At 36.3% G+C, this 25472-nt stretch overlaps 2 protein-coding genes across 3 annotated transcripts; both read right to left on the bottom strand.

The window, feature by feature from the left end:
• Positions 1–3070: 3070 nt before the first annotated feature.
• Positions 3071–18226, bottom strand: katnal1 (katanin p60 subunit A-like 1). The gene is made up of 11 exons (XM_067399150.1): positions 18124–18226; positions 16277–16535; positions 15976–16136; positions 13599–13761; positions 13321–13448; positions 10489–10594; positions 9953–10111; positions 8634–8760; positions 8411–8545; positions 5533–5659; positions 3071–3811 (listed from the first exon to the last, which is right to left on the bottom strand). The coding sequence occupies exons 2-11, from the start codon at positions 16436–16438 to the stop codon at positions 3613–3615; spliced, it is 1467 nt and encodes a 488-aa protein (XP_067255251.1). The 5' UTR covers positions 16439–16535; positions 18124–18226; the 3' UTR covers positions 3071–3612.
• A 1062-nt stretch (positions 18227–19288) lies between these two features.
• Positions 19289–22632, bottom strand: hmgb1a (high mobility group box 1a). Of its 2 annotated transcripts, none has more exons than XM_067397692.1 (5): positions 22531–22632; positions 20636–20797; positions 20409–20554; positions 20145–20319; positions 19289–20023 (listed from the first exon to the last, which is right to left on the bottom strand). In XM_067397692.1, the coding sequence occupies exons 2-5, from the start codon at positions 20780–20782 to the stop codon at positions 19874–19876; spliced, it is 618 nt and encodes a 205-aa protein (XP_067253793.1). In that variant the 5' UTR covers positions 20783–20797; positions 22531–22632; the 3' UTR covers positions 19289–19873. The 2 variants fall into 2 exon arrangements, with proteins under 2 accessions (XP_067253793.1, XP_067253794.1); XM_067397693.1 differs by having other exon boundaries at positions 22496–22560.
• Positions 22633–25472: the final 2840 nt, after the last annotated feature.

Genomic DNA, 25472 nt, shown 5'->3' with positions numbered 1-25472 from the left:
AAATGCATGCAATCCCTGCATGGAGCCTGCCAGCAGCTTCAAATACCGGTTTGATGCTCAACACTGGCTTTTTTTTTTTATTGCTGCCCTTTCATAAATAAGCCTTTATCTGACCGAGTTCTGCTGCGCTCTAAATCACTCACAAATCTTATGATAATTCAATAATCTCCATCCAGTTTTCACACATTAGTTGTTTTCATGCCTTTTGCACAAAATTGCACCATTTCATGCTTTCCATCTTCAGAAAGATCTTTCTTCCTCCCCATATTGCATGAGAACTGTGACTTACTTAATAATGTGGAACAACCTCTAAGTAGGGTTTCCATAGATCTGGCAAATGATTTTGTCTGAGGTTGATACCAGTTATCTAAAAAGACATGGATAAATAAACAAACAAACATTTTCTTAGAAAAACTAAAATCTGAATGTTTATTGTAATGAAATCTTACTGATATGTCACTTTCATAATAATTTGGAACGCATTGTAAACCCACTGTAAATGTTTCTCTTTGTGAGGTTTGGTTAGTGGTGTCTAAAATGCATCTTTACGCACAACTGCCAGCCTGCATGGAGAGCTTCTTGAGACTCCAGAGGCACCAGAAGCTTCAAATACCTGTTTGCTGCTCAACACTGGCTTTTTTATAGCTGTCCTTTTAATACAATTAATTTTTTTGAAAGGAACTTTCATTAATAAGCCTTTATCTGACCGAGTTCTGCTGTGCTCTAAATCACTCACAAATCTTATGATAATTCAATAATCTCCATTCAGTTTCACACAATATTAATTGTTTTCATGCCTTTTGCATAACATAACATCATTTCATGCTTTTCATCTTCAGAAAGATCTTTCATCCTCCCCATATTGCATGAGAACTGTGACTTGCTTAATAATGTGGAACAACCTCTAAGTACGGTTTCCATAAATCTGGCAAATTATTTTGTCTGAGATTGATACCAGTTATCTAAAAAGACATGGATAAATAAACAACCATTTTCTTAGAAAAACTAAAATCTGAATGTTTATTCTACTGAAATCTTACTGATATGTCACTTACAAAATAATTTGGAATGCAGTGTAGATAAAAGCATGACATATGAAATATATGAAATAATGTATACTGCATTTTTATCTAAATGTCATGTTTTCCTGAACACCATACTTGGTGGGAAAAAAATCATCAGAGTAAATAAGAGCAGCTGGCTTGTTTCATAGCCATGTGTAGTGGCCTTTAAAGAGCCACGCTTCAGGACGAGTATTGAATATTTCATCAATCTCTACTGCACAAATGCCACGTCATGCCATCACCGGCCCTCTCGTCAGCCGGTCGGACTGTTGTCCATACTTATGATTCATTCGCACTCTCTTTGGATATACACTAGCTGCTACGTCCATCTGTGTCCACACAAAACTCTCTGGGATGAATTCACATAACAGCACAAAACCTGCATCTTTTTGACTGATCCCTCACTAACCAAATTGAATTAACGCCATCTATGCTGGTATATTGCTGCGGCATGCTTGTTTTAATTAAGTATTGTCAGTTTGTGTCTTTGGGACTTTTAATGCTGGTCATAACTTGGTGATGGAGAAAAATTAAAAAAAAAAAAAGCAGAACAGATAAATAGTTTCATAACTTCCCTTTGGGCTGACAACACATCATAACGGTTACAACATTAACTCAGGAGTAGTCAGAAAACAATAAATTCCACACACAGCCCACACTCGCACTGCACGGCCCACAACAACAGAGTCATCTTCTACCCTCCTGACGACTGAATCACACCCTTCTGCTGCTGTAGGGCACAAGAACAACTTCATCGCCAATCACAGTTCCAGATCTGGCTACTATAAAACTGTCATACAAACAGTAAATGCACCTTTTGAACTTAAGATGATGTGTTGATGCCCCATTCCAACTGTGAAATTATATTTCTGTTACTTATCTAATATTATAATTAATGAGTATTAATTAAGGATTTGTTGTTTTAGGACAATGTTTTCAATTTGTAATGTGTAAAAATCCAGTCAGAGTTATGTTGTTTGGTGAATTTTCATTTCAATAGGAATCCATGCGCTCTGGAATCTGGCATGAGGACGAAACATTTCGTGACAGGTTCAAGTTGGTCATGTTGATTCACTGCTTTGGAAAACAGAAAGTTGTTTGGTTCCAAAGTGATTCTGTATGTTATTTATGTAATATTGCAGTATTTATTATAAATAATTTTTCCATGGACATTTTTTTTAAATTCCTGTAAAATAGCAATCCACAATAATCCTATGAGCCAATCAGTTCCCGATGGATGAAATCAAGTCCTTGCCTACATTTTTCTTGCCATTTCACTCGGATATACATCACAACAGGGAAGTAAAGAATATCGCACTTTTGTTTTATGGCGACTTTAAAGTGCAAAACTAAAATGGTTTGCAATGTAACGTATATTTCTCAGTGAGAAAAACTAGGGCGGGACATTTATCCACCAAAAATGTATTAGATCAAAAAAGGGATAGAGCTTGAATTAATTGGTTAATATTATCGAATAGCCTGCACAGTCTTGGTAAAATCAGACAAAATTAAAGTCGTTTCAGAGCCAGAGCAAGCTATTGTGTTTTGATGAATGATTATGAAGACACAAATTTCTCTTTTACATAACATGCACTGATAAATCATGGACACGCTGTAAAAATGTTTTTGAAGTTATGAATAAAACAAAGGACATTTTACAAGAAAATACTATTTCAGTCTTTCTACTTCAAAATGTTACATTTAATTCAATTATTTTATTTGTGAAATGTACTGTGAAAATTATTTCAAAGTAAACTCTATGCCATTTTTTTCAGTGCTATAGACCTTGTGTAGCTCCGGCTCGTTGGTTTCTGTCTTCCAGTTTGTATTTCCACAGCACGAAGGTAAGATCTTACAGATTTATGAATGAACTGCTCATTTTAAAATCTTCCCAGTCTACTGACATTTGTTATGACATCCGCTTCTAACATTACAATGCTCATAATTACTTTACAATAAAAATTGAGGTTCAAACACAAAATTCTAAAGATGGCTGTGCGCTTGTTTCTCTAAGGTCTATAATTAAAACGTGTATTGAGAAAGTAAATAAACGGAATAGGTAGACAATAAATGTTAATTTTATTAGAACTATCAAGTAAAACAAATAAAAGAACACAGTACCTATGAGTATCTACACACCATTAAACATTAAAAAACATTCAGTACAGTACCAGAATTATGCCGTTCTCCCTTGTCAAGGATTAATTTTTACAAGCTTTTCGGCTTTTGAAACTTAAAACAGACATTAGCAACTCAGGTGATTTCCATCTGTTAGCAGAGAATGAAGTTAGAAATGACTTGAAACTGAGATGCTAGAAACAAATAAAAGGTGGCTCAGTGCCATACACAGACCGGTAGTGCATTTATGACATTTGAAGGTGCAACTCTTCTCGGTCCAAACACAACTGAACAATGGTTTGACTAGTTTTCAGTAGCATATTTGAATATGAAAAATTTGTTGAAACATAAAACCGTGCCTTTTTTCAAGTATTAGTCCACAGTGTGTTCTCCCACGTTCACACTTGTGTCTTGTAGCTGTCGTTTGTTTTTATACAGACCCAAACTCGGACATCCAGGACTCGTACTTCTCCAGGTCTGCAGCCGAGACGGATTTTGAGATCTTTTTGAGTGCAAGCTCAAAGTCCGCCATGGTGACTGGCATCTGCAGCTCATCTTTAGAAAGAGCACGGATCTCCTCTGGACTCAGACCCTGGATCCTCCTTCGCATCGCCATCATTGATGCATCTCTGAGAGCGCAAACATAGATCTGTCAGTCAAATTCACACAATAAATTTACATATTTAAAGCATACAGCTTTATTTAAAGAGGACCTATTATGCTTTTTTACGTTTTCAGCTTTCTTTAGTGTGTAATGTTGCTGTTTGAGCAAGAAAAAGGTCCACTTAAAATGGAGTTATTCTCTATATCAGTAAGCACTTTCTGAAATCCCTGAAACACCTTGACTGTAGTCTTGAGTGTTCATCCAGAAACGGAAAAGTTACAATATTCCTCATTTAAATAAGGGGCAGGGCCTGGCTGAGTTAGTAGTGTGTTGAAACTTGCAGTTATGGAAAAGGGGCATGACATTTCCGAAACACATTCGAAGCACATAAGGGAAACGTGAACATAACTTAACTAGCTTAAGAAAAAGAGGTTTTTAACGGGATGGTGGACAGCAGTGTGAGTAAAATAATAGATGCCCCAGCCAAAGTCTTAACCTTTACACTTAACCTTTTCAAGGGCATTTTGTTTTCATAGTTAGACAGATATGTATCATTATAGGATTGTCTATATTGATTATCGCAGAATTGCTGTATCGTGATATTATCGGTATCATGAGCCATGTATCGAATCATATCGTGAGGTACCCTTTGATTCCCGCCCCTAATCAGAGCACATTGCGCTTTTCAGAAGGAGGGGCTTTCATAGGAACTAAACAGTGCGTTACTGACAGACTGGGAAGAGAGGTGCTGCAACAAAGTAAAATATGCAAACAATTAGGTGTTTTTTTAACATTCAAGCATGAAAACCTATTCTAGTAGCCCCAAAATTTTATAAAAGGTCCTCTTTAAGTGTTTAAGTGATTTTAATATTACCGTCTTTCATCCCATCTTAAAGGTGCCCTAGAGGTGCCTTTTCAAAAGATGTAGTATAAGTCTAAGTTGTCTTAGAAGTGTCTTAGAAAGACAATTTACAAATATCACTAAAAATATCATGTAATCATGGATCATGTCAGTTATTATTGCTCCATCTGCCATTTTTCGCTATTGTCCTTGCTTGCTTACCTAGTCTGATGATTCAGCTGTGCACAGATCCAGATGTTCTGCCCTTGTGTAATGCATTGAACATGAGCTGGCATATGCAAATATTGGGGGCGTACATATTAATGATCCCGACTGTTACGTAACAGTCGGTGTTATGTTGAGATTCGCCTGTTCTTTGGAGGTTGTTTAAACAAATGAGATTTATATAAAGGAGGAAACAATGGTGTTTGAGACTCACTGTATGTCTTTTTCATGTACTGAACTCTTGTTATTCAACTATGCTGACATAAATTCAATTTTTGAATCTAGGTGCCTTTAATATGCAAATACAAAACATAAACTCTGAATTCTGACTGATCAATTCTGACTGAATTGATGAAATCATTTTCAATGATTTATGAAATGAGTCCCTCTTAAACACTTTGTCCTTTTAGCTGAAGCAGCTAGAGCTGGTTGGTTTGGTTCAAGATAACTTATATTCAGGAATTTTCTGCAACGCTGAAGTGAAAATTAATGTGAAATATACTAATGGGCCCCAGGCAGCCACTGTTTGAGCTTGAGCCTGTTCTTTTTGGCTGTGATTTTGTCGCTTTGCACTGCATTACATTTTTAGCAAGGGCAGAAAATGACTTGATGCTTGAAACCTGTCACATCACATTCAGTTAGGACAAGGTGTTATCTGTAATCCTGAAAACATACTGTACCTGCAGACGTTGGTGATGTCAGCTCCTGAATAACCCTCAATTTTCTCAGCGATGAGGGTGAGATCCACGTCAGATGCCACTTCAACTTCCCTTAGGTTGATCCTTAACAGTTCTGCCCTTCCTTTAGCTGTGGAGTTCAGTAATGGTTTGATGAAAGCCAAGTTTTTACAAAACAAATGAATGCACTTTGTTTACTTCTATTAAGTTGTTTATTAGTGATATGTGATTGTGATGAGATTTTTATATAGCTATGTGATTGTCAAAACATTATCCCTCATGCTCTCAAATCTCATTCACGTTACTCAGATAAATAATATGAAAGGTTTGGCATCAGTGATGCAAGATGCCATTTTTCTTGAGCCTTAATCCTTTGCATTTGAAAATATAGAGCTTTTGTACCTGGAAACGGTAACATCAGACTTAACAAGCAGATCGAGACACAAATGGTTTAATGTTAAAGGGTTAGTTCACCCAAAAATGAAAATTCTCTCATTAATTACTCAACCTCATGTCGTTCCAAACCAGTAAGACCTTCATTGATCTTCGCACCACAAATGAGAATCTTTTTGTTGAAATCGGAGAGATTTCTGTTCCTTCCTAGACAGCTATGCAACTACCACTTTGACGCTTCAAAAAGTTCATAAGATCTTAATGAAGAGATAGTTTATATGATGAACAGATTAAATTTAGGCTTATATTCACATATTAACACTCATCAACTCAAACATCAGTTGTGGTAAATGGAAGCTTAAACATGTTTGCTTAACGTGCAAAAACCAACGAGGTTCATTCTCGTGTTACGCAACACGTTTGAGCTTGTTTTAGCATGTCAAGCTGGTTCGGATGAGCTTCTGTTTATGTTTGCCAATCAATGTTTACGTTTGAATAAAAGCCTAAAATAAATCTGTTTATCATATAAAGAGATTGTGTCTCTTCAGAAAATTTTAACTAAACTGCCCAATTCATATGGATTAGTTTTGAAGCATCAAATTGGTAGTTGCGTAGCTGTCTATGCAGAAGCAGAAAGTGCTCAGATTTTATCAAAAATATCTTAATTTGTGTTCTGAAGATGAACTATAGTCTCACAGGTTTAGAACGACATGAGGACGAGTGGTTAATTTTCAGAATTTTCATTTTTGGGTGAACCATCCCTTTAAGTATACAAAATTTATTTGACGCACATTTTTAATTAGTGTATGCAATATGCCAAAGGGTTAGTTCAACTAAAAATGAAAATGTTGTCATTAATTACTCACCCCCATGTATATGTGTGAATATAAGCCTAAATTCAACATATAAAGCGATCTTGTCTCTTCAGAAAATTTGGACTAAACCACACAATTCTTATGGATTAGTTTTACGATCTCTTTATGAACACTCATCAACTCAAACATCAGTTGTGGTAAATGGAAGCTTAAATATGTTTGCTTGACAAGCAAAAACCAACGAGGTTCATTCTCGGGTTAAACAGCGCGTTTGAGCTTCAAGAACCAATGAGATTAATTCTGTGTTATGCAACACGTTTGAGCTTCACACAAGAGGTTTGTTTTAGCATGTCAAGCTGGTTCGGAAGTGTCAAAATTTCAGCTGCGAAGGCAGTCAATGGAGGGACAGAAAGCTCTCAGATGTAATCAAAAATATCTTAATTTGGGTTCTGAAGATGAACGAAAGTCTTAGGGGTTTGGAACAACATGAGGGTGAGTAATTAATGACAGAATTCTCATTTTTGGGTGAACCAACCCTTTAATATCATTTTTCGTTTACATTGACATTACATAGAACATGTTTTTTGTTGAGATGTATATATATAGATATATATTATTATGCCCTTTTTTACATGATGTAAAATAAGTCTCTGATGTCCCCAGAGTGTCTATGTGAATTTTTTACCTCAAAACAACACACAGATAATTTTCTATAGAATGTTAAAATTGCCATTTTTTTGGGGTGAGCAACAAGAACCATTTTTGTGTGTGTTCTTTTAAATGCAAATGAGCTGGTGCTTTCAGCCCCCTTTCAAGAACAGTGAGGAGCTTCAAGAGCTCATGTTCTGGCATACCGGCGTAGGACAGATTGCCAGAACACTGGCAACAACAAAACAGGACAATCTCACACACTGAAACTGTCAGTAGCAGTGTTAAGCCATGTTGGAATAAGGCTTATATGTTGACTCTGTGCTTTTCACTCAGAACTGTGTGCTAATAGGGCAGATCGTCACCAGTCATGGGCGGGGCCTCTCCTCATGATGATTTCATCGTAGGTGGGAATGTCAATCAGCTTGTCTGAAGAGACAGCTTTTGATTTATGGGAATTATAAAAAATGATCATTATAGACTGGTTGTTCGCACACACTGCGGACACACATCAATGTTCAAACACCTTATAAAAGTTAATTTTGCATAATATGTACCCTTCAAATAAAATGTTATAACATTTAAGTTATTTTAAATCAGCAATGAAAAATGTAATTATTCATATTTCAAAATGTGCTTAAGTGTCATGAAAAATGACACATTTTCAAAAATCTTAAATGATTCTAAAAATAAGCTTTATTTTATTTATACAATTTCTAATTTTGTCCATTTGGTTTCAGGGAGAAATATGACCTTTTTAAAATATGACATATTTTTGTCTCCCAACCAAATTAAATTCTAAAATTCAGGCCCTTTAACTATAACAAAAGAGTTGCATCAGACAATGAAAGCTCATGAGTAATGACTAACTAACTGAACTATTCAACACATTGTGAATGGATAGAAATTAGTCAGGCTGGTTCATTTATGAGTGGGTGAGATGCATGGAGAAATCAGAGGAGCCGTGACTGCCTGGAGTATGTTGTCCTGTTGATGGGCGTTTGTGTGTGAGGGTGTTAGATTACCAGTGGGCAGTGGAATGTAGATCCTCTTCTCCAGTCGTCTCCTTAGAGCCTCATCAATGTCCCAGGGGAAGTTAGTGGCAGCCAGGACCATTACCATTTTAGAGGGATCGTCACTCTCTTGAGCACCTCCTACACCTGATGCCATTACACGGGTGGGCATTAAAATAAGGCGGCATCATTCATTGTAGTATCATAGCAGGGTCACTTACTACACAAAACTCACCATCCATCTGCACGAGTAATTCTGACTTCACTCTACGACTGGCCTCATGTTCATCTGATGTGCCCCGCCTCCCGCACATAGAGTCGATCTCATCAATAAAAATTGTTGTAGGAGCATAAAAACGAGCCTGTTAAAACAAAAAATAAGCCTATAACATGACCAACATTTTTAGTTTATCAGATCTTGTATTGTAATTAATTTCAGGAAGTTTTTTTTGTAAAGTAGGTCACAATCAGAATTAAAAAATAATAATATTGACCCCTGAAATTGATTTAATCTTTAGTAAAGGCATATTTTTTTTCTCTAACTAATTAACTTTTTTCACTATGTAAACACAGTGTTTCAACAACATTGCTAACTATTTTACCTTTTATGAGGGCATGTATTTTCTAACTACCTGGCTAAGTAACTAACCGACTAACAACGTAACTAACTAACTAACTAAAAAACAGTGTATTGTCCATTTATGTCATATCGACACTGATTTTCAGGAGGTTTTTTTACCTTTTATGAGGGCACTTTTTCTCTAACCAACTACCTGGTTAGCTAACTAAATGACTAACTATATAACTAGCTTTTTCCCCATAAAAACAAAGTATTTTGCCTATAATTTCAAATCAACACCAATTTTCAGGAGTCTTTCTTTTTTTTTTACCTTTTATAAAGATGTTTATAAAACATATTATGAACTAATTACTTTCCTATAAAAAGGTTTACCATTAATGTCAAATCAACATTGCTTATCAGGGGTATTTTATTACCTTTTATGAATTTTTTTTTTTAACTAAATACCTTTCTTGCTAACCAACTAACTACCTAGCTAACTGACTAACTTTTCACTGAAACAAAAACAGCATATTACCCATTTAAGTCAAATCACCACTGATTTCACAAGTGTTTTACCTTTTATGAGGGATTTTTTTTTCTCTAACTAACCAACTGACTACCTTTTTCTTTATTAAAACATAAAGCATGTTGGCCATTAATGTCAACTCAACATCTTTTGCTTTTATGAAAGAATACTGTTATCTAAATACCTATAAAAGTACCTGTAAATAATGCAAAAGATATCATGACACAGTAAATAAATTCACTTCGAACATGCATTTGAAATAATTGGTCCCCATGTTAGAATATACAGGTCTCTACCGTCTTTCCATGTACATTTTGTTTGTAAACGCTGTTTCGGTTTTTGATGTTGTTCAGAGAGTACTCTTAATATTCTGTGTTTAGCTGATTTTAGTTTTCCTCCCATCCAAAACCAATTAATGGACAAACAATATCGTAGCGTCTACATTGATTCCTTGGAGATCTCTCACCATTTCAAAGAGGAGCCGCACCAGTTTCTCAGACTCTCCCCTGTACTTTGAGGTCAGCGTGGAGGATGACACATTGAAAAATGTTGTACCACATTCGGTCGCAACTGCTTTAGCCAGCATGGTCTTCCCTGTACCTGGTGGCCCCACCATCAGCACCCCCTGATTGTTTAAGAACAACATGCATTGGTATCATCTTCACATGGGCACGAAATTAAAAAAACAAAGATGCAGTTGATGGTTTGTGGGGGAAAAAAACACTTCAATAGACCAGATGGCATGTAAAAAAACAAACTGAAATAGAAATATATCAGCCATACTCATTGTGATGAATGATACTGAGAGCTTGTGTTGAAAAATATGCTTTCTGTCCTACATAATAAACTAGTATAACAGCGCCCTCTGGTGGAGTAAAAACTATGATAAAAAGAAATGGACACATAAATGTTGGCAAATACATATTATGACAGACTAGGCACCCATATGCGTGTATGCTCAGATGTCAAACTCTGGCATCAGGTGTCATCTAACATATTAACCTTCCACGGGCGGCGGATCCCCTTGAAGAAGTCTGGCATCCACATAGGCAGGACCACTGCCTCTCTCAGCAGCTTTTTGGCATCTTCCAGATCTGCTATGTCATCCCTGCAGGAACAGTAACACATGACAGCTTGCCTGAATCACCGTCCAGCACTGAATCACTAACTGCCACTGTGACTGACAGCTGTCGCTGACTCAACACACAACAACTACACTGGTGAAGTATGAAAACTAAACTTACAGCATTGCTATTTATACAGCCAGTGCCTAGGTGCAGTAGGAACTTTAGTCACATTTTCTGGGCTACTTTTGATAGAAAATGTGCTGAATGGATTTTTATAAAAATATGTTAAAGCGAACTGAAAGTGCAAACTTTTTTTGGATGCTGAGAGAATAATCAAACTAGCCAAACTATGTATAGGGTTAGTTCATCCAAAAATTGTCATTCCAAACCCTATCGTTCATCTTTGAAACAATAATGAAGATATTTTAAATGAAATCTGAGAGATTTCTGTCCCTCCATTGACAGTCCACGCAACTGCCACTGCATAAAGATATGTAAAAATTATCGATATGAATCAAGCAATTTACTCAATCTTCTGAAGAGACTCGATCCCTTTATATGATGAACAGATTAAATTTAGGCTTGACACGCAAGAATAAACGTCATTGGTTCTTGCAGAAGCTCAAACCTGCTGCTTAACACACGAGAATGAACCTTACTGGTTCTTGCATGTCAAGCAAACATGCTTGAGCTTCTGTTTACCATATCTGATGTGTGGATTGATGAATGTTTATATGTGAATAAAAGCCTAAATTCAATCTGTCCATCATATAAATTGATTGTGTCTTTTCAGAAAATTTGGACTAAACTTTTCAATTCATATAGATTGGTTTTATAATCTTTATGAACATTTTAAAGTGTCAAAGTGGTAGTTACATAGACTGTCAGTGGAGGGACAGAAATCTCTTATTTCATTAAAATATCTTCATTTGTGTTTCAAAGACAAACGAGTCTTATTGGTTTGCAAAGAAATGAGGGTGAGTAAATGATGATAGAATTTTCATTTTTAAGGCGAACTATCTCTTTAATGAATGAACATACAAGGGTGAAAGATTTGTTAAATTTTATGAATGACAGGCGTTCCGATTCTGCTAATGCCCTAAAGTGCACTGACATATTGACACATGTTGTACTTCAGTATTTAGTGTTTAACAGTTATGGGTAGGACTGTCGTGGTTATTTGGTCTAATCGCAATTATTTGAGAGCCAAATTAGTATAACATGGCCACAGTTTAGTGAAATGAGGGAACAAATTTTTTAGTTCACCCAAAAATGAAAATTCTGTCATTTATAATTCACCCTCATGTTGTTCCACACCTGTAAGACCTTCGTTCATCTTCAGAACACAAATCTGAGAGGTATCTGACGCCTCCATAGACAGCAATTCAACCACCACTTTCAAGGTCCAGAAAGGTACTTAAGACATTGCTGTTTACGTTCAGCTGGCTGTGAACAGCGTCAGCAAATACTGAGCTGGTGTTCTGACATAAATCCTGGAAGCACTGAACATAAATAATGTAAGAGAAGATATTGCTGAATGAAGTAGTTATTTTTGTTTTGGCGACAAAATTATCCTCATAAAATTAAGGTTGAACCACTGCAGTCACATGGAATATTTTAAAGGTGCCCTAGAATAAAACATTTAATTTATATTGGCATAGTTGAATAACAAGAGTTCAGTACATGGAAATGACATACAGTGAGTCTCAAGCTCCATTGTTTCCTCCTTCTTATATAAATCTCATTTGTTTAAAAGACCTCAGAGGAACAGGCGAATCTCAACATAACACCATCTGTTATGTAACAGTCGGGGTGTACGCCCCTAATATTTGCACATGCCAGCTCATGTTCAAGCATTAGACAAGGGCAGAACGTCTGGATGTGCACAGCTGAATCATCAGACTAGGTAAGCAAGCAAGAACCACAGCGAAAATTGGCAGATGGAGCAAAAATAACTGACATGATCCATGATATCAAGATATTTTTAGTGATATTTGTAAACTGTCTTTCTAAATGTTTTGTTAGCATGTTGCTAATGTACTGTTAAATGTGGTTAAAGTTACCATCGTTTCTTACTGTATTCATGGAATAATTCATAAACACAACTTCATTCTTTATAAATCTCTCCAACAGTGTAGCATTAGCCGTTAGCCACGGATCACAGCCTCAAATTCATTCAGAATTAAATGTAAACATCCAAATAAATACAATACTCACATAATCCGACGTATGCATGCCATATGCATGACGAACACTTTGTAAAGATCCATTTTGAGGGTTATATTAGCAGTGTAAACTTTGTTTATGCACTGTTTAAGGCAAGCACGAGCTCCGTGGGTGGGGAGCACGAGCAATTAAAGGGGCCGCAACATGAATTGGCGCATTTCTAATGATGCCCCAAAATAGGCAGTTAAAAAAATTGATTAAAAAAAATCTATGGGTATTTTGAGCTGAAACTTCAGACACATTAAGGGGACACCTTAGACTTATATTACATCCTGTAAAAAACGTTCGATGGCACCTTTAACATTTCCTTTAGTACCTTTCTTTTGTACAGACGAATCAGATACCTCTCGGATTTCATCAAAAACATCTTCATTTACGTTCTGAAGATGAACCATGGTCTTATGGGTGTGGAACGACATGAGGGTGAGTAATTAATGATAGAATTTTCTTTTTTGGGTGAACTAACCCTTTAATACGTATATATACACCATTTAATCATAAATACTTGAAAAGTAAAGCTAGTAGTAAAATGGCACAATACCAGTGGATATTGAGATTCCGGGACACAATATCTCTCTCCAGTGCATCCACCAGATCGCTGTCATAGCCAGTGCCATCAAACTTCCTCTGTTCCACATCACCAACACCCTCCTGGGCATTCTTCTTACTCTGACAACACAGACAGATAGGACACATGATAATAGGTACCTGGAAAACTTATATGGCCTAAGCTGAAATTAAATCAAGCATAGTTCCAAATCTGACTCAGACATGTTTTCCTCATCTTGTACATTTGTTTTAATAGCATGAGTAATTTACTTTTTCCTCCTTAGCTTTATTTCCACGGCCGTCACGGGTGTTCGGTCTATCTGATTTGACATTCGGCTGACCCCTCCCCACAGGTCCACGATGCTGCATCCCAGGTGACTCTTTCCTTTGAGGCTTTGATACAGTGACCGGCTTCTTCACTTGGGCAGGTCCCCTATGATCAGACAGAGTGATATCATCAGGCATCAGGTCCATGTGACCACATTTGCAAAAACAGATTCACTAAATTTGTGTTAGTCCATTTTGAGTGGAGAAAAAGAAAAAAGAAAATTAGGTGTTTTTTTTTTAATCCGATTAATTGAAGAAATAATCGGCCAACAAATCGGTTACCAAAATAATCATTAGTCAAGTCACCTTACATTTATTTATATAGCGCTTTTTACAATGCAGATTGTGTCAAAGCAGCTTTACAGTGATAACTAGTATATCATTTTTGGCTGCACAGCAGCTCTTAAAGAAAATGGTGTCAAAATTAGTTGCAGCCCTAGTAACCACATGTACCTCCAGACGTGTTCGAGAACTTGCAAGTGGAAGAGTGGCAAATCTGTTGCAGTCCATGAGGATGAGATATACTGTAGCACTTAAAGGGTTAGTTCACCCAAAAATTACATTTCTGTCATTAATTACTCACCCTCATGTCGCTTCACACCCATCAGACCTTCATTCATCTTCGGAACACAAATTAAGTTATTTTTTATGAAATCTGAGAGCTTTCTGACCTCCCTATACACAGCAATGTCATAATCAATTTCAAGGCCCAGAAAGGTATTAAAGACATTGTTAAAATAGTCTATGTTACTACAGTGGTTCAAATTTAAGTTATAAAGCGACAAGAAAACATTTTGTGCACACTTTATTCAACAATTGCTTCTCTTTACTGTCAGTCTCTTATGCTGTTCATGTTGTAAACAGTGCAGCGCTTCAGGTTCTTTGTCAGAATGCCAGCTCATGAACGAAGGTCTTAGGGGTGTGGAATGACATGAGGGTGAGTAATTAATAGGGGTGTGATGAGATCTCGTTTCACGAGATCTCACAAGACTAAACTGTTACGAGTTTTCTCGTCGAGGTGAAAAGTAGTCTCGTGATATTGCCATGACAGAGTGTTAGGATGATTAGGAAAGAATATGCCACAGCTACGTTTAAATTATGCCTCGACTATCGTTTTGCTTTGTATTTAAATAAAAAACATTTAATTCAGTTGGATAACGGTCGCCCCCGCTCCATATTTACAGAGTATGCACGATCACGAAAGTGAAAGTAAATGCGAGCTCGCATTCAAACGTGCATTCAAACGTGCATTCAAACGTGATTTCAATACTCCACGATTTTGAACGCGGCTCCCTAATGAATGCAGATATCTCTCAATATGAAAGCTGTTTTAGGCTGGGCAGTGCAGTTGTAACCATCTCTTAGCTCTGGATCAAAGAAAAATTGGTCTTATTTGCACTTTGAATATTGAGAGGGTGCGATTATGGTTGCACTTATTGTAAAGTGTTACCATAAAAATGAGTCACAGTTTTCTCTTAATCTTATTAAGCACAAACAGTAAGGTTTCATTTGTTAGCATTAGTTTATGCACTGTGAACTATCATGAACTAACAATAAATGACTGTTTTTATTAACTAACATAAACAAAGATTAATAAATACTGTAGCACATATATTGCTCATTGTTAGTTGATGTTGGTTAATACATTAATGTTAATAAATGAGACCTTATTGTAAAGTGTTACCATTTTTTATTTATACTGTTTTATTTCTATGATCAGTTTGTGAAAAGGAGTTCAGTTAGGAGGTCAAAAGTTGTAGAAGCTCATAAATCATACAGAAGAGAAGTCAGTCGAGTTAGTAGCAAAACCTTTTACAGTGCTTGAGTATTGTTGTCTTTCACTGCATATGATAATTCATACTCAGAAAGTAGAACTGAAATGGCATAAGATGATTAGTTAAAACATTTCAAATACATCTGCAGAATATTTTTTCTAGTCATGTATTTCGCCATCTTGTCTCGTCTCGTCTCGTGAACTCAATTTAGAGTCTCGTCTCATCACACCCCTAGTAATTAATGAGAGAAAATTTTATTTTTGGGTGAACTAACAATTAAAGCAGCTGCTGGACACACCAGATACTGCCTGCTACTTTTGATATTAACCCTGTTCAGGGTCTCAATATTCCATTTCTGTTTGTCACATATATGTGAAATTTGTTCAGTTTATATCTCAGTTGAATTTTTTTTATGCTCATAAAAGTGCAAACAAAACAGCGCATGAGTGAACATGGCAGTGACAGCATGAAGATAGGAGACGTGTGGCATGCTCTGCAGCTGACAGAACTCCACAGGGGTTTATGTAATCAGCTGCCTATGCTACCTGTGCTCCGCTGGGGTTGGGGGAGGCCAGACATCAGGGTCCCTTGGGCTCTCTTCAGGCAAAGGGTTGGGGAAATCAACTGGTTTGTCCACCTTGAAACTCTCCAGGGTGTTTACAATGCTTTTCACCTGCTCATATTCCTCTGCCAGTTCCTGCCGAACCTGGGCTCAGAGAGGGGGGGCAACCACAGTGGATTGAGTCCTTCAGATTACATATACTGTACCAACATCACTATATTTTTTGGCTAATACCTGTTCAAACTAATATAAATCGTCATGAACACATTAAATCAGAGCCTTACTTGTTGCCATTTGACTTTCAGGGCAGGATCTCTGAGGGACAGACAGTGCTTATGGATCTGCTGTATAACACCTTGGTAGTACACCATGGATGAATCATAGTTCCCCAATAGTGCATATTCTCTTCCTTTCTTAGCGTTGTCGCAAATCTCAGTTAGATTCATGATTAGAAATCAAACTGAATGTTGCTTCGATGCGACCTGAGTTTACAGCGTCATTACAGAAGCTGGTTTGAGTGCGGTTGATTGAAGGCCATGAGTCCTAAACATGTCAAAGAACAGAGAGCATGATAAGATGATGCAGAGCTAAATAAAACATTTATAAACAGAAGAGGGGTGAAGTCAGGTAAAACATCACTTTCTGGCAAATCATCAAGAGGAGCACTAAAATGTCTCTGCACATTTCCAGACTCACTGAGTGTAAAGTCAGGTCTCTTCAATTATTTTGTTTAAAATATTTAACAAAATACAACCCAAAAGCTATCTAGAGAACTGTTATGTCAGAAGTCAACCTCTGTGTCAAAACCATTTTGTTTGAGTAAAATACTCCAGGGAATCTGTACAGCAAAACCATCAGATAGAATGAGTTGAATTTGTGGGCGTTAGAATAAAAAAAGTAAAAAAAACAAAAAAAAAAACAAGCTCATTTAATACATTGTGACTATTCTGTATGAACCTCTTTCATGTAGATTGTGCGAACATTTATATGTAGAAGTGCTTTTAATCATTTTAATTTCTGTAAAATTTTAGTTTTTGTGGTAAAAAAAATATTTTTACTGATAATAGTTAACAATAAAACATTGAGTGTATGCAAGTGTAAGTGTGTGTATATTGGCACATATGGATGCATCATTCATACAATATAAATATAAATATTGACATAAGCTGATGGTAGTAGATAAAATGGGCCAACAACTAAACAGTCTTTTTAAATTATTAGGTTATTCAGAAAGAAAGAAAAAAATCATCAATCATGATGCCTTAGTTTTAGATGCCCAATAGTTTATTATTAATATACAAATCTTATATTGAAGGTTGCAATGTTAGTGCATTCATAGTTTTTTTCCCATTCGACCTCTGTAAAATGTTTTTTTGCCATCTGTAAAAAAAAAAGTCGAATTAATCAAATCAGATTATAAATATTAAGTAATAGCATTGCAGCTGTTTAAAATGCAATGACTGAATCTAGAATGACTTAATCAACCAAATCTTATCTGGTCCATTTTACCTGACACCACCGTGAGTGTGGATTCACTCTGACAACAATCACAGGATTTCTCTACACGTTCGGCTGCAAAGCTGCAGTTACTACAACTGCTGTACTAAACTTTGGTTTATTAACCTTTGCCCTGCCCACACAGTGACTGTCAAAAATAAGATAATTTCTTTTGTCGGACACTTGACGTGAAGCACATAATAAATACCGTTCGAGACACCACAAATTGATTGAGTGATCTATTTCTTAAAAACGAATTATCCTGACAATCGACCATGAATGACTCCATTCAATCATTCTTCCTATAAAATCAAATTGATCAAGCCGTGCTTGTATGTAAAAACAGCACAAACGTCACCGCTTTTACATATTCCTTTGCAAGGGAATTGTAGTTCTTTTCCCGTTTGCCTTAGAGTGCAGACAAATAGCGAAAACTGAAATAAGGAACTACATTACCCATAAGGCAACAGTGCAGGACGCTTAAGATTTAGGCCAGCGGTAACAAAAAGGATTTACAAGAAAACAAAATATGAAGTCCACTTGTTAGTTTATGAATCCTTCTAAGAACATGCGATATGACAGATATATTCTACATTTAAATCTACGTTTGCAGGGAAATGCGTAAATGTCTTACCTTTATTCGAGGCACTTTTACATTCGACTGGTCCACAGTCCGTTACCCACTGATGTTGCCATGGCCGCGAAAAGACGCTGACTGAAGAATGAGTGCATGTGTTGTGGGCGGGGCCTGGACGAACACAACTCAAACCCTTGATGAACTGAAAGTACGACCGGGGCTAGTTTTCACACGAGGTATAAAGTAACGTTAACAATATGGTTTTGCTTTTAGTTTCAATTTGTATTTTTTTTCATGGGTAATTACATAAATGTTAGTCATGTTATTGTTTTTGTAGCCAAGATTCAGGGGGAAATCATGATAAATATTTACTGGAGTAAAAAGTGAGACAACTAGCCACAGTCAGACTTTTCAGAAACACAATTTAGTTTTTTTTTTTGTCATGTAATTTGTAATTAACAAACCGTGTGGCTCAGAATACAATACAAAACTGGAAATACAAGCTCAAAAATAAGGGAATGAAAATCATGGCGCTGCTGATCTCTATAATAATCTGATTGAAGTGTCATGCCATGTATAAACCATGTATAAACATATGACAATTCCACAAACTAATCATACGATGGCGCTGTATACCGCTGTAATATGCAGTTTAACCAGATGAACAGCAGGCGGCTCGGATTAATCGAGATTTTCATCTGGTGATACATTTATGTGTTCTTTTTAAGCCTCTGTGTTTGTCACGAAAAACATGAGAGCCTCAAAACGGACTCAATGGCTGGAGTACTGTAACCTTACATTCAAATCTACTGCCCTAATAAAAACATAAACCAATCAAAATGATAAAAATCAATATAGACATATAAAAGATAACTGAGCTTGGAATCACTTTGTCTTGAGTAATAAAAGAGCTTTAAATTAGAAAAGGTATTTAATATTGGTACATGATGCTCTTCTGTTAATGTGTTTACCTAAATAATTAATCTAATGTAATATTTGACATGGAGTAGACATGACAGATGCATAAAACTCTCCTTTCACTTGCAGTGTTAGAAAAGCTGCAAGTTAAATAGAAAGTCTTTATCTAATTGTTCATTAAAATTTATTTTAGATAAATCCACTTAACATTTTAAATTCCACAGAATGAGTTCCAAATGCCTTTAAGATTTTTATCACAATTAGATGGTATTCCAATTCTATGAAGAAAAGATGAAAAAAAATCTTTATTTAAAAAAAAGTTTATTGATGTCAGAAGCATACCAGAACAAAACAATTACATTTTTTTTAATCATTTCTGCAATTACAGTGGTATTCAAAATACAGTAAAATAACTTTGATACGGCGATGTACTAATGATGATAATATTTGATCTGAAAAAAAAAAAAAAGAGTAAACAAACAAAAGTACATTAAGATATGAACTACAACCTCACATGAAACTAGGTTGTGTGCTGCGCACATCTAAAACTCCACTGACCCCAAGACAATTTTACAACCCCCATTTTTTTTTTTACTGTACCCGGTAAGGATAGTGGTGTTGGAACCATCTTTAAGAAATTAAGAACTAAATTAAGGGTTGGGGCATTTGGACGAACACAGAGGACACTTCTGTAGTGTTAACTATACAAAAAAGGAAAAAAAAGAAACTGTACAGCTTAAAAACATATCATATACACAGCCTTATTTCTTTTTTTTTTTTGCTTTTCTCAATTTTTTTTATTTTATTTACCCATTTTATGGCCTCAGTAAAGTGTACAGGGGGGTTAAATGCTTTATAGACAACAAGCTAAGCTCTAAACGTTATTTATCTACTCGTCATCCTCGTCGTCATCATCATCGTCATCTTCCTCCTCCTCATCATCGTCGTCGTCATCATCATCATTAACCTTGTCCGGCTTGGAAGGGGCTTTGGCTGTGGCTCCTCCCACTTTGCCTTTAGAGCGATAGGCGGCAATGTCCTAAAAGGAAAATTAAATGTTTGATTCAATTTAATTTTAAAAAAAAATTATCCATAAAGCAAATGCAATATAACATTTATTCATTTTTTTGATGCTGACTGGGCGTGGCATCTTTTCTCACCTTCTCATACTTCTCCTTCAGCTTGGCAGCCTTCTTCTCGTATGGCTGCTTCTCCTCAGATGATGTTTTGTTCCACATCTCACCCAATTTCTTGGCCACATCTCCAATAGACAGACCAGGGGTTTCTTCTTTTACCTTGGGTCGGAATTCGGCGCAGAAAATGAAGAATGCAGACCTTTGGTTGAACAGAGGATTAAAAAAAATTATCAACTTTGAATGCTTCACAAATGTCAACGCATCTTCATAACCAAGCAAGATGCTTACGGGGGTCTCTTGGGAGCATTGGGGTCTTTAAACCTCTTTTTCTTCTCGCCTTTGGGTGGAATGTAGTTCTTCATCTCCCTCTCATAACGCGCCTTGTCAAGTTTGGCCATATCTTCAAACTTCCCTTTTTCCTTGGCTGACATAGTCTGAGGAAGAGAAGAAAAAAATCATTGTTGGGAAGAGAGGGAAATTGCATTAACACGATGTAAATGAAAGGTGTGACTGACCTTCCATCGCTCAGAGCACTTTTTGGAAAACTCAGAGAAGTTGACCGTTGCCTCAGGGTGTTTCTTCTTATGCTCCTCGCGGCAGGTCTGGACAAAGTATGCGTATGAGGACATTTTGCCTCTTGGTTTTGTTGGATCCTTCCCCATCTTTGCCTAAATATCCTAAATTGAGAAAAAAAAAAAAAGTAATTAAAATTCATAATTTTTTAATTTAATCCATAATTTAACAAATTCTACATTAGATCAAAAAATCAAAAGGGTGTTAAAATATAGTACTCGTCAAATATCCTATTTAAATTTGCAGCAATGTGCTCTTTAAAATAAACCTGACTAAAGAAATTGTTCTTTTGACGTGATAACATGAACATCTTTTAACTAGTTATTTTTTTCTTGCATTTTGCATATTTTCAAATAGCGACGTGAAAATTTGACGATTTATGACGTAAATATGACCCCTTCCACAATATTGCGTTTAAAAATAAAGTCTTGCCTGCACTTCTGAAACATTACAAAGTTGTAATAAATGCTCGCTTTCCAAAGCCGTATTTTTTCAAAGTTAAAAAAAGGGTTAAAACTGTGAAAATAAGTAAGTTAATTAAAGTTATCTTATGTGCCAAAGTACGCGCGACATCGAAAAACTCATAAAAATCCTCAAAAATCAAGTTCACTTTCGCCTTGTTCTCTATAGAAAAGAGCCCATTTCTCTCTATGTACCGTTGAAATAGCAATGGCGCACACTCTCGTCTCGCTGAAGGAAAGGAGGTCAACAACGACGGCAATATTTCTTCTTCCATTTTGTGAGAAAGCCTTCTTCATGAAAGAAAGTCCCCCTAAAATGTCTCCACCCGCCTTCCTGCTCGCTTTTGGACACGACAAACAAACGGCGCGGGTCGGTTTTCCTGACCGAAAATTGTTTCCTTCGCAAAAAGCCCAGTGCATTCGCCTGGTGTATAGTAATACATTGGGTCTGTGCTGTGCAGAGTTGCACTGGGCTCGCAATGGCCGCTTGTCTTCATGCACTAACACTGAGAATATGGCTCCTTCTCTTTGTGTCAGCGCTCAGCCATTACACTGCTTTGCAATAAGGGGGAGCAGCGCGACCGCATTACCTACCTCACTTCAACTCTCAATTTAACACCCTTCTCACGCACGGAAAAATATCAAAATACCAGGGTTGGAACGACGGAAGATGGAATTTTTATTTTCCACCTCGAAAAACGCGAACTTTGAGCTCGGCGGGGTAGAAAACACGATTTGAAAAAGTTGAAGCGAACTGCGCCTGTCTATGGCTCTATGGCTTTGCCTTGTTTCCTATGCGAGTACAGTCAGCCATTACAGTAAAGCGCAGCTTCTGAGGGGATTTTTTCCGCCCGTATCTCTGTCATTTCAACATCAGCGAGCGTATAAATCCACACACATAACAATGGCGTTATGCTTTAATTTTTTCGTTAGTCTGTTTTTTTTCTTTCTTATCATTTCTCATAGTTCACTGACAGACATCCCTTATAAAGCGCTGCAATGGCTGCTTGCTGGCACTATCACCGTCCATAGACCTTGTTTGTACGCAATTCTGTCACCTAGTTGTCCGCTTAACGTTACATTTCGAATAGTCTGAATAAATTAATTTTTTCACATTTTAGGTATTTTCAATCCTCGAATAAAACCGAATATTTTCCGTGTTTTTTTAAAGATGTACATCAAGACAAATGAAATAAAAAGCGGTTATTCTATTCTGAGGGGATAATACCATATTTTTTAACGTTTCATAAAAATCCTCTCAGCACTAAAATAGCCTTTTTTACAAGGTAAATTTCAATTCCCTATGGTTTCCTAACCTTTTCTCGCAATTTTTGTACTTACCTCACACTTTGAAATGTCTACAAGCTGACACTTACCACTGTCTTGTCTGGATAGTGAATGTACTGCAATGGCTGTATGTGGATGTAATAGCCCTACGCAGTAGTCTGCTCTCTCAACCCTCTAGCATTACTCTCAATAGGGCTCACAGTCCATTGGCTGCCGCCACGGCGAACATTCCTGCGATTGGCTGAGAGCTTTCCATTGTCCTAATAACAGCCGTGCTGCTATTGGCTGCCTTTTGTGAAACGTCACGAGTGTTTTAAATGGCGGGTGAATACAAAATACGGAGTGTATGTATGTGTTTCTTGTCTCAGCTTAAAGCAAAGGCTGTGTGTACTGTGTTGGCTGTAGTAGTACTGTGTTCTGCGTGTTGAATGAACGAGTGAGTCGACGCGGAGTGTCGGCGTCGCTGTGAGGGGGAAACCGCTCAATGAAAGAGTGGTCGGTCCAACCGACGCCCCGCTCTGATCAAACACTAAATGGACATCCAAGTCAGATTTTAACGAAAATGTGCAATTATGAGCTATATTTATTAAAGTGGCTTAATCGGCGGGATTCGTTTTTGTGTATCAAAAGCTGATTAATTATAAAGTTTTGATATGAATCGATATGATACGACGTCACAGGCGCTTTCTGCAGACTGTTAGTTAGTGCTTGATTTGAATAATTAAATGACAGCGTCCCAAAACAATGGTAAAGATTTTTGTGTGTCAAGTGCTAGATTAACTTTCTCAGAACATTAATCTCGATATCATAGCATTTAGATTTAGATCGACCACTGATATATTTACCTAAATTTCATAATTAGCCTACAATAGTAAAATTTGAGCAGATAAAATATAGATATGGAGGAGAAATCAAAGAAGAGCAATGATTTTACACAATGATTATCTATCTATCTATCTATCTATCTATCTATCTATCTATCTATCTATCTGTCTATCTGTCTGTCTGTCTATCTTTCTATCTGTCTATCAATCTATCTTATCTATATATCTGTCTATATAGGCTATCTATCTATCTGTCTATCTATCTGTCTGTATGTCTATCTATATGTCTGTCTATCTATCACTGTAAACCCCATCACTCAAAATAATTAATTGGTTTGAGTAGGACAAACTTAAACTAATTAGTTCAGTCCAATTAATTTTTGAGTATTTAGCACTTTCCTTTTCTTTCTAGTTCACAGAACTGACACATTTTAAGTAAACTGTTTCATTGTTTTGAGTTTTATGAACTAATTTCTTTTAATTTAGACAAACTTAGGTTTAACTAAAAACTGGACTGGGATTTCTATTTATCAGCATATGGGATAAGTTCAAGTTAAATGTATGAATTAGTTTACCCAAATATTTTAATTTAAGAACAATTAAAATGTAAAATGTATAGTTCTGCTTACTTAAACTTGGAATTTTTTAACCTACAAATTGTGATGTAGGCTAACCGATTACCTCAGTTTTTTTGAGTTTTGCCAACTTTTGGGTCTATCTATCTATCTATCTATCTATCTATCTATCTATCTATCTATCTATCTATCTATCTATCTATCTATCTATCTATCTATCTATCTATCTATCTATCTATCTATCACAGACATAAAAACCCCACACCATTGATAGTAATTGTTTGCCCTGAAAAAAGGCAGCAACACTTAACATATGCATTTCTATCTAGGCCATAATTTAGAAACCAAATTAATTTCATACCATACGCACACGAAAGAACCAAAGCCTATGCATGTTAATGGCGAAATCTTGGAAAAAATTATGCAAATTCGTATTGTGTGGGACGGGGGACAGCAGATATACCGCCAAGGGAGCCTGATGGGGATTTGATGCCCATATAGCCTTCTATTGTTTCATAAGAGAGCAGCTGTAGCGCCCTACGACTCCTCAATACAAGGCGCGTCGCCGCTCGAGCACATGCTCGCAGACGCACAGGCATATGCTGTACTGAGCGCAGAGGCGGTGTTACTGACACATGGGTATTTGAAAAGGTATTATCGATAAGATATGTTTTATACGGCCATGTTTAATTTTGACATATGCTGATGTGAATTTATTTACAATTTTTCATTTTCCCATTATTTTCATTTTTAGGTAGCCTATTTATGTGACATGCATACCACATTAAAAATTGAAATATCACAAAAAAAAGTTTAAGAGAGAAAAAGTTTTAATGGGGACAGAAAAGTCCGGATAGACCACAGTAAACAGAAATCCATCGATTTTATTTAATCGAAAAGGGAATAAAATATTGGCATACAAACATTTTATTTTAAATAAAACATAAAAGTTAATTTACCAAACCATTTATATCCAAGAAATGAGGCACAGATACATAGCATATATCATGATAGATATGCATCCTGTAACACCCCCGTTTAGATAGAAAACGTTTATTTTTCCATTCCCATTGTCTCGTTTTGATTAGACTTTAAATTGAAAACAACAACATATGATCATGATATCGATGTGATCTTACTTTGTTTTGAAAGTCTTTATTTCAAATATGAAAACTGAAAACGGCTGCTTTTTAAATTAATTTATAAATGTTTCTTATCTTTATTTTTCTTATGTATTTGCTCTCTCCATGCGTTTGCATAATTGCACTCCTGCAAATACAAATAAATTGTGGGTAGCAATATATGAAATGCTCAAATCGACTTTAAAGTCTATATCACTTTATTTGCACTATATTTATATACATATTCAACATTCTAAACAATTTCTATCTCATTTATCACGTTTCTACCAGTCTATTTGCGTGTTTCTACTGTTAATTATAGACCGTAGAGGCTTGAGTGTTTTCATGTTGTTGTTGTTGATTCAATCCCTGCTGCTCACTAATTTTATTTTGACAATCGTTTGATAATGCACGCAGACAATCCAGATGATGGCGCTCTTGTGCTGTAAAAGAAGCTTTGGAAAAAAACTTTATCACTAGTTCCTACAAAACCGGAAGTAGTACGTTGAGC

This window comes from Chanodichthys erythropterus, chromosome 10, assembly GCF_024489055.1.
Source record: "Chanodichthys erythropterus isolate Z2021 chromosome 10, ASM2448905v1, whole genome shotgun sequence".
Classification (NCBI taxonomy): domain Eukaryota; kingdom Metazoa; phylum Chordata; class Actinopteri; order Cypriniformes; family Xenocyprididae; genus Chanodichthys; species Chanodichthys erythropterus.
Note: the sequence above shows the minus strand (reverse complement) of the source record. Positions and strands in the feature narration are given on the sequence as shown.